The sequence below is a fragment of the Myxine glutinosa genome, chromosome 4, assembly GCF_964187855.1.
Source record: "Myxine glutinosa chromosome 4, kmMyxGlut1.1, whole genome shotgun sequence".
Classification (NCBI taxonomy): Eukaryota; Metazoa; Chordata; class Myxini; order Myxiniformes; family Myxinidae; genus Myxine; species Myxine glutinosa.
The window spans coordinates 21,836,306-21,852,156 of record NC_136264.1 but is presented as its reverse complement, the minus strand read 5'-3'; the positions used below and the strand labels follow the sequence as shown (position 1 = coordinate 21,852,156).

The following is a 15,851-nucleotide window of genomic DNA, read 5'->3' as shown; positions in this document are numbered from 1 at the left end:
TCTGGTACTCATTTTGCCGTCCTCGGAAGGATGACAGGCTGAGTCAACCCCACTTGGCGTTAATTCAATGGGATTCGAACTCATAAGGTTAGGATCCCAAGCCCGCCGCCCTCACCATGAGGCCAACACCAGGTGATGCAATGACAATTGTATCAAGAAAGACACTTCAAACTTCATCAGAGGCAACAGTCTTCTTGTATAATAATATGGTTACCGTATTTATTTTGTTTGTGTGGTTGTATTTATGTTTGCATGTTGTATACGTTCATACATACACACATATTTCGAGATTATCTTCCCCCATCCAAAACCTTGATCTTTTCTATCCCCGCTAATTTCACCCCAATTCCACTTTTTTGAAATACCAACTTCTGTCCTGGAAGTCCTTGGTGTCCTTGTGTTTTATACTTCTCCCCCCCCCCCCCCCCCTTCCCACGCGTCCTCCCCCCAAGCCCTCTCCCTCCCACACGTCTCCCTGCTCTTAAATGTTGTGTGCTCTCAAGTGTTTGTGTGCTTCCCCTTCTCTTGTCTTCCGCTCCCTCTTTTTATATATTTTGTTTGTCTAGTTGATTTGTTTGTGAAGTAAATGTCAGCTCTTTAACGAGCCTCGATTCAGTATACAAAAAAAAAGAAGAAAAAAAATACAGATTAACATTTTTGGGACCCATGGGCACAAAAAATATTTAGACCCAAAACATCCCCCAAACTAGAGCAATGTGACTGTGTCGCCAACATGCCTCCGCGTAGTCCCACAACGGGTAGATGCCCTCATTCACTGTCCTAAAAATAAACAAGTTTGATTTAAATCCCTTCAGCTGTTTTCAAGTGTCACATTTTCACCAGTCATGACAGGTTTCACATCGATCGTTGAAGTGTTTTCAGGGAAGGGATTTTTTTTTAAATCGGCTTTCAAGCTAATATGGCTGCTACACCACGTGACATACGACCATAAAAATGTACACTCTACATATGTATGGGTAGGGGATCACATTTGTGAAGTTTCGTTTTGTTCGGATAAGGTTCGTTTTTCTAACAAAGATGGCTGCCAAACAACGTGACCTACGACATCATTTTCAAGCTAAATGCAACAATGGTGTTGGCTGACATTTGTAAAATTTTGCATCGACAGGGTAAGCGGTTTCAGATATATAATTATTTAATATTTTCCTTCAATCCAATTAGGCTGCCACACCATGTGACCAATGATGTTTTTGTGATCATCTTTTAAATGCCATGCCGAGTCAATGACATACGTCAATCTTTGAGTGAATAGATTTGGTGGTTTGGGAGAAGATGTTTTTTTTGAGGTTTTCGGTTAAATCCAATATGTCCACGGAATTTAAAAAATACCTCACCATCATGTAATTCAAAACACCTCAGCACCATGTAATTCAAGATAGCACCATTTAATACAACACGAGTGATTGTGTATGTATGTATGTATGTTTCACAAAAAGTTTTCAACAAAAAGTATATATATATATACATATATATATATATATATCGATATATATATATAGATAGATAGATAGATAGATGTATATATATGTATATATATACAGTCATACCCCGTTTTACGCCATTTCGACCTACGTCAAGTCCGATTTTACGCCACTCTTCGAGAGTAAATTTCAGTTCAGTGAACGTCCTTATGTGCGACTTTACGTCACTCCTACGGACGTCAAAAAAATTACATTTTTCCTTAAAAATATATTTAAAATAAATAAAATAGTACATAAATTAACAATAAATAATAATAATTAACAATAATAGGGTTCCACGCAAAGTATTGACATGGGCAATGAGGAAGTTAGGAGTGGAGGAATGTTTTTTATTTTTTTATTTTTTTTATCCAAGATCGAGGCTCATGAAAGAGCAAACATTAATCACACAGAAAGACAAACCGACACATAAAACATGCAACATGGGGAGTGGTAGACAAGATGGGGCGAGAGGGGGAGGAACACAAACACAACATCTGAGAGCAGGGACATCGAGAGATCTGTGGGAGGGAGAGGGCTTTGGGAGGGGGGAGGCATGGGAAGGGGGGGTGGGAGAGGTATAAAACATATGGACACTGCCGGGATTTCCAGGAAAGAAGTTGGAATTTCAAACAAGGTGGATCTGGGGTGAATTAGTGGGGGTAGAAAAGATCAAGGTTTTGGATGGGGAAATATAAGAGATGGTGGTGAACAGCTGTTTTAAAGACCTGGAGGGAGGAGTGGGATTGAAGGGAGTGTGGGAGTTTGTTCCAGAGGCGGGAGAAAAGGGGAATGAAAGAGTGAAGATGAGCAGAGAGCCGAAATTTCGGCAGTTTAACCATCATATGGTTGCTGGCAGATCTTTTGCGACCTGTCGGAATATTTGGGGGACAAAGCACAGAGAGAGCTGGGGGAGCAAGGCCGGAGAGGAGTCGGTAGATGACAGAAAGACCACCTACTTGTCTGCGGTGAGTGAGTGAAAGGCCCTCGGAGATAGCTTCATCACGGGAGATTCCAATGATTCTGAAAGCTTTGGTTTCAACAGCGTGAAGCCGAGCTAGGTGTGAGGCAGGAGCACCGGCCCATAGGGGAGAACAGTATTCTATTGAGCTGTGGATGAAAGCCTTGTATGTGGTGAGGAGCTCAGGTGTGCCGAGGAAGGACTTCGCACGACGGAGGATGCCCAGTCGGCGACAGGCTTTGGAGGCCAGCTTGGAAATTTGGTTTTCCCAAGAAAGATCATGGCAGATAGTGAGACCCAAAAGCTTGAGCTACAGAACTTCTTGGAGAGGATTGTTGAGAAAGTAGATGGGAGGGTTGTCCAGTCGATCTTTTCGGAGAGACATAGTAAGAGTGTGAGATTTGTCAGGATTGAAAGACATGTTCCACTTGTTTGACCAGTCTGTGATTTTGTCCACGTCTTCAGAGAGTGAGGAGGCTGCAGACTGCCGATCTGAGGGAAGAGGAATGGAGCGGCAGAGAGTGGAGTCATCAGCAAAGAGATAGAGAGGGTTTTCCAGAAAGTCGGAGAGATCATTGATACAAACAACAACAACAACATGCATTTTAAAGGCCATTTTCCCTGCGAGAGCGGGGGTTAGCCTTGCGGTCCCCATGACGATCTTCTCCATTTTGCCCTATTTTCTGCATCTCTCCTTGTTAACCCCCTTGCCCGCATTTCTTCTTCCACCATCTTTAGCCAAGTCTTTCTCGGTCTTCCCCGTCCTCTGCTTCCTTCCACATTAATTTCCATCACTCTTCTCAACCAGTCACTTTCATCCTTCCTCAACACATGACCAAACCATCTCAACCTGTTCCTCTTCACAGCATCAATCACAGGCTCTATTCCCATCATCTTTTGCAATTCATCATTTGTCTTCCTCTCTCTCAACGATACTCCGCACATCCGTCGAACCATTCGCATTTCCACCCTTTCCAACCTTCGTTGCTGCTCTACGTTCATTACCCATGTCTCGCTCCCATAAATCATAACACTTCTCACACATGCAGCATACACCTTTCCCTTCAGCTTCAACGACACTCCCCTCATCATCAGCACGCCACTCAGTTCCCGAAACTTCTTCCATGCACATCTCACTCGAGCAACTGTTGCCGAGTCTGATCCACCTTCTCCATTCATTGATAAAGATCATTGATAATCATTGATAAATTTGATAAATCATTGATCATTGATAAAGACCAGAAAAAGCACAGGGCCCAGAACACTGCCTTGGGGAACTCCAGCCTGAACAGGAAGGGGAGATGAGAGAAATCCATTCAGGGCCACACGTTGTCTACGACCAGAGAGGAAGTCCGCAAGCCATGCATGGAGATTTCCATGGATACCATAGGAGGAGAGTTTGGTGATCAGAGCTGGTTGCCTGACCGTATCGAAGGCACGTGATATGTCAAGGGAGACGGCTCTGATTTACTGTTTGGCATTGAGGACCTCCATCGATTGTTGAGACAGCAGAAGCAGCATGTCCAGAGTAGAATGACGTGGTCTGAATCCAAATTGATGGTCGGAGATCAAGCCATTGGAGAAGAGGAAGGATTTGATATCCGAAGCAATGATGGATTTTTTTTTTTTTTTTTTTTTTTTTTTTGTATACTGAATCGAGGCTCGTGAAAGAGCTGACAACCGCGAGGGAAAGACAGCACAGGGGGACCACGAGGGAAAGATCCATGACCTTGCTGATAATTGGGAGCAGGCTGATTGGTCTGTAGTTGCAAGGATCTGTTTTTGCACCTTTTTATGTAAAGCGGTAATGTTTGCTGATTTCCAGGATGCTGGCAGATGACCTTGAGCAAAAGAGAGGGTGAAAAGAACAGAGAGAGGGTGAGATAGAGCGGAAGAGCAGGATTTTAGGACCCGTGGGCTGATGCCATCTGGTCCAGTTGCAGAATCAGAGTCGAGGTTTGACAAAAACTCCTCCACCTTGTCAGGAGAGAAGGACACAGAGTCCAGGAGCAGTTGGGTTTGACTGGGTAAGGTGGGAACAGAGAGGGATGGGTTTTGGACACAAGATTTTGAGGCAAACACAGAGTTGAGGCATTTGGCTTTGTCACAAGTAGTGATTGATCAGAGTAGTGATGGCAATGTACAAAAAAGCGCGCACAGCTGTAAGGATGAAGGACGGGAACAGTGGTGAGTTTGAGGTGATGGTGAGAGTGCATCAGGGGTCGGTACTAAGTCCACTACTATTTGTAGCTGTGATGGAGGTGCTGGCTCAGAACGTAAAGTAGGGTTTACCATGGGAGTTGTTGTATGCAGATGATCTGATGTTGATTGCGGAAAGTATGGATGGACTGAAGGAAAAGATGAACAAGTGGAAGGAATGTATGGAGACAAAAGGTCTGAAGGTGAATATCGGAAAGACGAAGGTGATGGCAAGCGGTAAAGCATGTGGTGAGGTGAAAGAACTGTGAAGTGGCCCTGTGCTGTGTGCAGGAAGGGTGTCGGAGTGAACTCCATTCAATGTACAATGTGCGCTGAGTGGGTTCATCAAAAATGTAGTGGTCTGAGAGGGTCATTAACCAGTGTGGCAGCTACATTCAAATGTAAGGTGTGCACAGAGGGAGCTGCAGATGGAGGAAATGTTGAGTTGGATCTTGGAGACGGCGTGAAGCTGGAAGGTGTGAAAACATTTTGCTACCTCGGAGACATGCTGAATGGAGAATGTGGATCAGACTCGGAAACGGTTGCTGGAGTGAGATGTGCATGGAAGAAGTTTCGGGAACTGAGTGGTGTGCTGATGAGGAGGGGAGTGTCGTTGAAGCTGAAGGGAAAGGTGTATGCTGCATGTGTGAGAAGTGTTATGATTTATGGGAGCGAGACATGGGTAATGAACGTAGAGCAGCAACGAAGGTTGGAAAGGGTGGAAATGCGAATGGTTCGATGGATGTGCGGAGTATCGTTGAGAGAGAGGAAGACAAATGATGAATTGCAAAAAATGATGGGAATAGAGCCTGTGATTGATGCTGTGAAGAGGAACAGGTTGAGATGGTTTGGTCATGTGTTGAGGAAGGATGAAAGTGACTGGTTGAGAAGAGTGATGGAAATGAATGTAGAAGGAAGTAGAGGACTGGGAAGACTGAGAAAGACTTGGCTAAAGATGGTGGAAGAAGAAATGTGGGCAAGGGGGTTAACAAGGAGAGATGCAGAAAATATGAAAAGATGGAGAAAATTGTCATGGGGACCGCAAGGCTAACCCCCGCTATAGCAAGGTAAATGGCCTTAAAATGCATGTTGTTGTTGTTGTTGTTGTTGTTGTTGTTGGTCGTCACATGGTACAGGCACCATCTTGGAAAAACCGAAAAGCTTTGCACCTTTCTATCTCCGAAAATGCCGCATCGAAGAAATTGAGACATGGATCATTGTAAAGAAATCTCCATGGGTAATAACATATGTTAATGATGATGTAATATATGCCTCCATTATGACATCATAATTCAACAAGTACAAAACTTCATCCGATCAAGATGAAAATTATTGAGCGTCATCTCAGGTAATACATTGCTTCAAAAAGGGGACCGAAAAACAAGAACAACCACGGTGCCCGAAAAAGGCCAACCCCCGCTTTGCGGGGAAAAAATGGCCTCTAAAGGTGGTTATTTATTTATATATTATATCTCAGGGTATATTGGTCGAGAAAAATAAATGACCGTCATCGGTCACATGGTTCGGCCGTCATATTTGTTTTAACACAAAAGCCTTATCAAAACACGTCCTGGTGAGGATCTGCAATCTCTGATTGATCTTTCTTGTTATTTTGTTTTAAGAAGTGGCCTTCAATAATGCCATGATAAGCTATATTCACCTTACCACGGATTTTGTCCAAGGCAGAAAACCCCTATGGTGAGTTGGTAAATGAATTCGCTGCAACTTCTGTCGTGTCACCCTTATTTCTCGTTCTTCTGTCAAGTTTGGTTGAGATTGGACAAGTAACGTCTGAATGAATGGTGGTCGGACAGACAGACAGACAGACAAAAAAAATTGCGTATTTTTGTGTGATTCAATTTCAAACCAAAGATCTTTAAAAGGAGGTGAAAGATTTAACCTGTTTTTCTTTGAACAGTTAATCACAGTTTGTTCATGCTGTTCTTACCATGTTGAACATCTCTTACAAAATGAAACTATGATGGTTTTTGCATCACAGAGCTTGATTTGCACTGCAAAGATTGAGAAATAGGTTTGTTACAACAACACAACAACAACATGCATTTTAAGGCCATTTTCCCTGCTAGAGCGGGGGTTAGCCTTGCGGTCCCCATGACAATCTTCTCCATCTTGCCCTATTTTCTGCATCTCTCCTTGTTAACCCCCTTGCCCGCATTTCTTCTTCCACCATCTTTAGCCAAGTCTTTCTCGGTCTTCCCCGTCCTCTACTTCCTTCTACATTCATTTCCATCACTCTTCTCAACCAGTCACTTTCATCCTTCCTCAACACATGACCAAACCATCTCAACCTGTTCCTCTTCACAGCATCAATCACAGGCTCTATTCCCATCATTTTTCGCAATTCATCATTTGTCTTCCTCTCTCTCAACGATACTCCGCACATCCATCGAACCATTCGCATTTCCACCCTTTCCAACCTTCGTTGCTACTCTACGTTCATTACCCATGTCTCGCTCCCATAAATCATAACACTTCTCACACATGCAGCATACACCTTTCCCTTCAGCTTCAACGACACTCCCCATCTCATCAGCATGCCACTCAGTTCCCGAAACTTCTTGCATGCACATCTCACTCTAGCCGCCGTTGCCGAGTCTGATCCACCTTCTCCATTCAGCATGTCTTCGAGGATTTGGAGGAGATTGGATGGATTGGATTGGATTGGATTTGGAGGATTTTGGATTTGGAGGATTTTGTTCCAAGATAATGCAAATACTGAAAATGAATTTCTACAAAAATAATTTCCAATTATTGATTGCCTTTTGAACGTAGAATGCACGGGATGGGGAGATCCTCACTACACCACCTTTGATGGAAAGAAATTTAATTTCCAAGGAACTTCGACATATGTGATGGTGCAGGTGAGGTGAAATAAACTTGTTTCATTGAAGAAGATTGCAGATATTTATAATATAAAGTGACAAAACTTTCGTGAAAAAGAGTAATATTAAATTTAACATTGTGATGTGATGTTGGTGAATAATTGGTGAAAAACACATCACAGTCTGAGAATTTAAAAAATATCTTTGCACAGCCTTGCAATGAAACGAATTGGCGGGTGTTGGTAAAAAATGAGCATCGCAAGGGGAACACCAGGGTTTCCTACACCCGGGAAGTGGTCATTGAAGTCTATGGAAAGGAAATACAGTTTTTCGGAAGCAAGCGGTTCAAGGTACGCGTTAACTATTACATTAACATCATCGGTTGGATATTTGTTGCATTTTTCCTTTTCGTCGTCCATCATGGCAATGTTTGTTCTCTTTATTTGTCGATAAAGAACTAAATTTAATTTCCCACAGCTGGATGGTGTTCTTAAAAACATGCCATACAAATTTTCAAATGGATCAGACTCATTCCTTGTGCGCCATTGGGCTCGCTTCCGTCATCTGAGTACAGACTTTGGCCTTGAGGTGGGGTACGACGGTCATCATTTTGTGCGCGTCCGTCTACCAAACACCTTCTCTGAGAAGGTCTGCGGTCTCTGTGGAAACATGGACACCCAGAACGGTAACGACTTCGTCATGAAGAACGGCACATTGACGGATAATGCGGCACATTTCGGTAACAGCTGGAAGATTGGTGATGAAAACAACAGGTATGTTGCTCTTCATTTTCTTTTTACTTTCAACAAATATATAATTTCTACATCTAATTTGACATTTCGTGTGTGTGGCACTTTTTGATTCAGAATTAATTGATGAATATCATGAACACCTCAAATGAACACGTCCCCAATGCATTGCTAATTTTGATTATCGATTGAACCCACAGAGATGTTGATGATAATGGCACAACCGTGTACCTGAATGAAACGTTGAAGGAGAAAGCGAGAAAGAACGACTCTTGTGGGATGCTGGTCCTTAAGGATGGACCTTTTGCTGCTTGCCATGGCAAACTCAGCCCACAAGATTTATTGGAAGACTGCGTATTTGAATATGTTGTCCGTGACATGGAGAAGGAAGCCCTGTGCGATTCTTTGGAATCTTACTTTACCACGTGTTCGGCTGATGGAGTGAAAATGCCACCATGGAGAAAACCAGAACTTTGCCGTAAGAAGGCATTAACTTGATATGATTGTCAATTTATCTATCTATAATTCCAGTAATCTCTGTGTGTCTGTGTGTGTGTATGCGACCGCTGTTTCTCGACAACCACGGGTCCGATATACTTGAAACTTGCCAGGTATATTGCTGGGGACCCGAGGATGTGCCTTTTCAAGGTTTCATATTAATCGGAGAAGTAGTTACCGAGCTATGTCCAAAAAACGATTCAACCAATCAGAGAGCAGCGAGCTATCACGTGTGCCGAACAGACTCTGCCTCGGACGGCACATTTGAGAGCGTATTCATTTATTTCCCGTTGGCAAACTATGTTGGCGCTATGTTGGCGTTAAACTATGTTTTAAAACTAATTAAAACTAATTTGCGATTCTTTCGCTTTCCTGCGCGTTTGTGCATGCTACGGCGATTTCTTTACCAAACTCCGCAAGCCGTTCGCTTTGGACCAAACCATTTCATGTAAATAGAGGGGGGGGGGGGGGGGATTGTCACCGTACTCGCAAGCCGTTCGCTTTGGACCAAACCATTTCATGTAAATAGAGGGGGGGGGGATTGTCACCGTACTCGCAAGCCGTTCGCTTTGGACCAAACCATTTCATGTAAATAGAGGGGGGGGATTGTCACCGTACTCGCAAGCCGTTTGCTTTGGCTTTGCGAATGGACCAAACCATTTCATGTAAATAGAGGGGGGGGGGGGATATAATTTTAGATATATATATAGTACGGGCATGCCCTAGTTTTCATAAATGACAGCAGCAAATATAACAAGCATGGGTGTGTAATTGATGCATTATCATTATTGTAACTACAGACATCTTTATGACCAGGTTTGCCTTTTCTTATCTCTCAGCACTACAATGCCCATCAAATAGCTCCTACTCAACGTGCGTTCCTGAAACTGTTGCAACTTGCTCCAATTTTGAAACGAAAGAGTTAAAACAGAGCACTTGCGTTGAGGGCTGTGTATGTAACCCTGGCCTTTTGTGGGATGTGGATCATTGCATCAAGGAAGTGGAATGCGGTTGTATTCAGGATAACAATTATTACAACGTGAGTATAGAGACATCTGAATAAAAACCCTCGACTTAAGTCACACAGGAATGAATTGTGAATGTTCTTCCTTTGTTAAGCTTTTGTTTGAGAGCTTTTGATTGTCACACAATTGAATCGGCAATAATGACATTGAGGATTTCTCTTCAGTTCAATGAGTCCTACATCACTGAGGATTGCAGCCAACAGTGCGTCTGCCAAACCGGTGGAAATGTCACCTGTGTTTTTCTCCCCTGTGACTTGAACACCAACGAATGCAAAGGCGATGAACATGGAACCTTGGGCTGTTATCCAATCGGTAAGATTTGATCAAAGGGATGTGGCACCTGCTTTGTGCGGCAACATTTATTACCACTCTTCTGCCATCCTCTTCCTCAACAGAAACGAATTCATATTCTTGTAACTAAAGTACTTTGTTTGTATAATATATGTGAAAGTAAAACTCAATGATTATTACAATTGTTCAAAATGCAAAATATTTTTCATGGAATGAAATCCATTATTTTTGATACAACTTAAAAATGCATTGATTTCGCTTTATTTATTTGTTGTTGATTTCACTTCTTTCTTTGTTGATGTCGCTTCTTTCTTTGTTGATTTTGCTTTCTTTGAATGAATGAATCAAAACTTTCTTCATTGAATATAATATTTCACTCTTATTGATGAAGGAGAAATCATTAATCAAGTCAAACGTTGCTCTTTGACATGTTTTTTCCTTTATGGGGCCATTATCATCATTGTGGTTGAAAGGAACGAACGCAGCTTCTTGCTGTTTTTGCTTATCATTGTGTTGCTTAGGTCTGTTCTGATTGTTGGAAGATATTTCTGTTGTTGGTGTTTCCACCACAATTCTCGGGAGACTTTGTGCTTTTGCCATGACCATATATGATCCAAAATCCGAGTTCACATCGTCCTTTTAACGACTTAAATATATTTGTTTATTTGGACAACAAAATGCTCCGATGACGATTCCTGACATTTCTTCACTTTCTTGGGAAAAAGATTTCAGCACCTTAGGTAAGTGTGGTACTTCTGTTGAAGTTGTGGTAAAATTTTCCAGCAATTATATATTTACCATGTCCAATAGTCTTCCTTGTCCCAATTATGGAGGTAAAGAGGGAAGGCAGATCATCTGTAAAGCACTCCATAAAATACCCTTGCACGACTTAACTTTACTTCACACAAGGAAAGAGGCAAGGTGTAATATCACATCACAAAAGTGAGAGTGAAATGAAAAGTAAAGAGGTGCAACATTGCTGGTCTCTTTGTTGTTCACATGGGTGTGTGTGTGCCTTATATTCTGCCATTTTCTTTACTCCATTCTTTCTTGCCTTTGCAATTCACATGAAAGTATATTGTCGCGCGATCCCTTCGGTTAATACCAAGGCTCGCGGATGACCAAACGGGCTTACTTGAGGGGACGACCAAATACGGATTTGACTGCAAGCACGGGGAGGAGGAATGAAGGGGAAGAAGCGTTAGTGCGTACCTGGAGGAAATGAACTCAAACGGGAATCCTGGTTTAAAAAAGAAATGGAAAATAACACAAGGGTTTATTCAAAATATAGAATGGGACAGGGAAATGCGATGATAAATAAATCCTAGGTTGGGACGTCCCCACAACTCACTTCAGAATACGAGACAAAGGAAAATTAATAACATAAAATAACTGTCCCGTCATGTAATGTTCTGTGGGGTGCGGCCTTATCTGTCAGTAGTCGTGTCCGCTGTCCAACGTGGCTTCGAGCTCCGACGCGAAGAAACCCTCCGTCCGCTTCGCTCACGCACCCCGCCAGGCCCCGAGCGGCACGCCCCACTCCAGGCTCTTCGTCGACCGCCCACGAAGTACCGCCCGTTCACAGCACCGATCCTCGTTCCCGCACCACAAGCACGGCGAAGGACCGAGCACCGCTCCAAGCTCCGAGCACCTAAAGATTCAGGGACGACGCCAATGACCACCAGGTCCTCTCAATACGAAGAGCCAAGAATGAAGAACGAACGGACCAGCACGACTGACCAGAACGAAGACTGAATACCCAGAGCAAAGAGAAGAATGCCCGCGAACGAGACGTTTTGTCACTCGCCCTGTGACGTCAGTTCTGGCACGTTACCAATCAGAGCCTCGATTCTTTGTGGTCTCTCGAACCTTCTGCCGCAACCGGCCCTGCTCCCTCCAATGAACAACCTCCTTCTAAGGACCGGATTGGCGCCCTCCGTGCTGATTGGCTCAAGGTTCGCGCCTTCCGCGCCAACCAATCACCCGTTCCCTGGGCGTGGCTATAGCCTGCCACGAGGCTCGTGCTGGACCAGCTGGTGGTTTGGCCGGCTGCGACCCATGCGGCGGTGCCCCGATCTGGCCTCCTGCCTGTTTTCTTCCATGGTCATTGTTGTAAGGGAAGGGAACTAATTAATGTGTGCACTAAGGACCGATCTAAGTGTTTATATGAGAATGCGTTGCCCTAAGGGACACAGGTTTGATCACCAGGTCTAACACACAGGGGTCTTATATTAATCCCAACAACTATTTCACACACGAACATCCTTGTATGTTCACAGGTATACACTTACCCCGCCAAACCGCCTAACACACAGAACTTATTACATGTAGATTCGCTATCCCGACAGACGAAGCATGATACCTATTCAGATCTACCTGGCTCTATATATTCCTTTACCCCTCTGACATAACAATATTATTTTCTGATTTCACATCTGTGCATGTCGTATCTGCACAAGGTCCTCAGTGAGTGCAAAAGCAATTGAATTATTTCACGACTGTTTCACTCATTTTTCAGGTGGTTATTTAAATGCTGGAATTCCTCCATGGGGCTCTATCCAAAGTGTCAGTTTCATGCAAACCCAAACATTCTTCATTCATATTTCTCAATATTTACATTCCATGTGTTTTTACAACGATTTGTTAGCTTTTTCCTTTTACCACGAGCGTTATTCCTTTCTTGACAACCTCATCTTCTCACCGTCGTTGCACATGACCAGACCAACTGTGTCTATCCTTCCCAAGTTCTTCACCAGTATTGATTTTTATTTTCTTTCTCATTTCTAAGCTTGGTTTTCTTTCTCTCAGAGACAATCTATTTATCAATCTCATCCTTCTCATCTCTATTCTTTCATTTATTTTTTTCCATTTTTGATCCAATTGCCCACTTTTCACCTCCATACATGAATCTTTTCCACAAAACTCTCAACAATCCCCACTCTGACATTGCGGTCTGATGCAGGCTTTATTATCTCAAACCTTTACAGATCATGAAATGTTTCTGTACTTCCACCTCCCATCTCGTTTTCTCCGTTTATTCCAGACTGATTTTATTTTTCATTTCACGGCTAATTTACAGACGGACAGCCTGATGGACAACTCAAAAATATAATACCTCCGGCTTTCAGGTACACAGGCATAAAAATGCATTTTTAGATTTTACATTTCACCTTCTACAATAACACCTGCTTTCCCCTTCAGCTGTAATTATCACAAGTGAACTGACAATAACAGGGAATCTTCCGAACTTTCTCTGCAATATCACATTCATGTGCGTTTGTGGATTTAATATTTTACAAGTCAGGAGACGATGATGGTTCACGAGCGAGCGGTATTCAATGACAAAGGACAGACTACTTTGAAATGGCCGTCCTTTGTGACCTTTAAAAGTCACAACCGACATTGAAAATATATAAATAGGAATGTATTATCTGTTATGAGACTAGTTAGCCACACAATACCGAAAATTCGGTTCGATTCCGACAACTGAAAATTTGACCTTTGTGACCTTGAAATGTCAAAACGAAGGTTACTGACCTTGAAATGAGATAGAATATAATGTATAATCAGTTCTTAGGTTAGTTAGCTACACAATACCGAAAATTCGGTTTGATTCTGACAACTTTGAAAATTTGACCTTTGTGACCTTCAAAGGTCAAATGTCAAAGATTCTGAAATTTGTTGGAAAACTTGTATTTCATGATGTATGTGATAATATAAAAACATGTACGACATTTCACCCCATCAGGAAGCGAACAATGTAATAAAACCATCAAAAATCGACTTTTCTAAATTTCATGACCTTGTGACCTTGACCTTGGGGCGAAAATGAAAAATCGAGCTCTGTGGGGCTAGACACATGACATTGGCAGAACCAAATATTGAAACCCCTGTTAGATTCCACCAAACCCCTCGGAGAAGATGTAGCTTGAAATCGATTACCCCCTAAAAAGACGTCTTTTTCGGGCGTGGCTCCGCCCACAATGGGCGCAATACGCCCACTCTACGCAGGACACAACTAGATCATGATATCAACCTCCCATCCAAGTTTCATCAAGATCGGATGATATCATTGGGTAGTTATGCTGCGGACAGACAGCCACACACACAGGCAGAGGCACACACATGACGAATATTGTGGTCACTCTGTTTGATAACTCGTGAACCAACAAGTCTCGCTACGCCGCTGTTAGACTTTTGGTTTTGTTTCTCTGCAACTGTTGGTCTGATGGATACAACATTTTCACCAAAGGAGCACCTCTTCCTGCAGAATATTTTAATGATAATTATGATGTCACAGGTCACGTGGTACAGGCGCCATCTTGGAAAAACCGAAAAACGTTGCACCTCTATCTCCAAAACTGCACCATGAAAAAACATTGAAACGTAGCGCATTGTAAAGAACTCTGCATGGGGAATGTGTTGTTAACAATGACGTCATAGTTTCCTTAATTATCTGATCCGTTTGAAATTTCTTGAGCATGCTCTGCGCAACAATTATATGAGAAAATTTATGATAAATTATGACAGATAAAATTATGTCATCGCTCACGTAGCCATATTGCCACATTGTATCAAAGAAAAAAACCCTTCAAAAACAGAAGATTTGGCTTGCACCAACTTGACTGCACAGTGTAAGTATTTTATGAATACCATCTCGTTTGATCAGGTCATTGAATAGATCAGATCATGCATGGGAGTAAAATATGTTAGATCCAGTCAATGAAAGGTTAAGATAATGCATGACATTAAAATATGTTCGATCAGGTCATTGAAAGCATCAAATCTTGCAGAACATTACAATATGGTAGATCATGTCACTGAAAGGATCAGACGAGAATCAGTAACTTTTCCACCAACACACATCAAATACCGCATCAGAACCAACAACATTTCCTGAAGCAACCACACATACAGTCACGTGAAAAAGTAAGTACACCCCATTAAAGTTTGGACTTTTTAAAACATATTTCAACATACAGCTATTTGATCTTCATTTCAACAATTTTGATGGATAAAGGTGATATAATGTAACAAATATCATGAAACATTTACATTTTGTAGTCCATTATATAATTTAAATAAACAAATGCAAATTTCGCATGTGGAAAAAGTAAGTACACCCCTACATTTATCACTACTTCAAATACCTAAAATTAGATTCAGGTGCACCAGCTCAGGTGCAAATGATTAGAACATCGTTAGAGAGGATCTTGGAGGAACCTGTCTTATTTAAACCTCAGACATTTAGTTTGGTTTGCTCTTTGCTGTCGAAGTGTGCGGCGTCACCATGCTGAGATCAAAAAAGCTCTCTTAGGCCTTCAGAAAGAAGGTTATAGTTGCCTACGAGTCTGGGAAGGGATTTGAAAAGATCTCCAAACAATTTGAAATCAATCATTCGACTGTCCGGAAGATCATCTACAAGTGGAGACGATTCCAAACAACTTCCAACTTGTTCAGGCCAGGCCACCCCAGCAAGTTCAGCCCGAGAGCAGACTGCAAGATGCTGAAAGAAGGTTCTAAGAACCCCAGAATGTCATCATGGGACCTTCAGGTAGCTTTTGCCACTGTTGATGTCGAAGTGCACGAGTCTACCATTAGAAAGAGGCTGCACAAATTTGATCTACATGGGAGGTGTGCCAGGAGGAAACCTCTGCTGTCCAGAAAGAAAATCAGGGCAAGACTAAAGTTTGCCAATGAACACATGGGCAAAGACCAGCCCTTCTGGAACAATGTGCTCTGGACAGATGAGTCAAAGGTAGAGCTATTTGGCCACAGTACCAGAAGACATGTTTGGCGAAAAC

General features: G+C 42.5%; 1 protein-coding gene across 1 annotated transcript in view; it reads left to right on the top strand.

The window, feature by feature from the left end:
* LOC144891579 (uncharacterized) overlaps positions 1-15,851 on the top strand; it is a 92,296-nt gene that overhangs the window by 322 nt on the left and 76,123 nt on the right. The window contains exons 2-7 of the mRNA XM_078775192.1: positions 7,435-7,523; positions 7,697-7,834; positions 7,962-8,257; positions 8,434-8,711; positions 9,571-9,770; positions 9,921-10,068. Coding sequence (XP_078631318.1) covers positions 7,515-7,523; positions 7,697-7,834; positions 7,962-8,257; positions 8,434-8,711; positions 9,571-9,770; positions 9,921-10,068 — 1,069 coding nt within the window. The 5' untranslated portion in view covers positions 7,435-7,514. The remainder of the gene's footprint in view (positions 1-7,434; positions 7,524-7,696; positions 7,835-7,961; positions 8,258-8,433; positions 8,712-9,570; positions 9,771-9,920; positions 10,069-15,851) is intronic.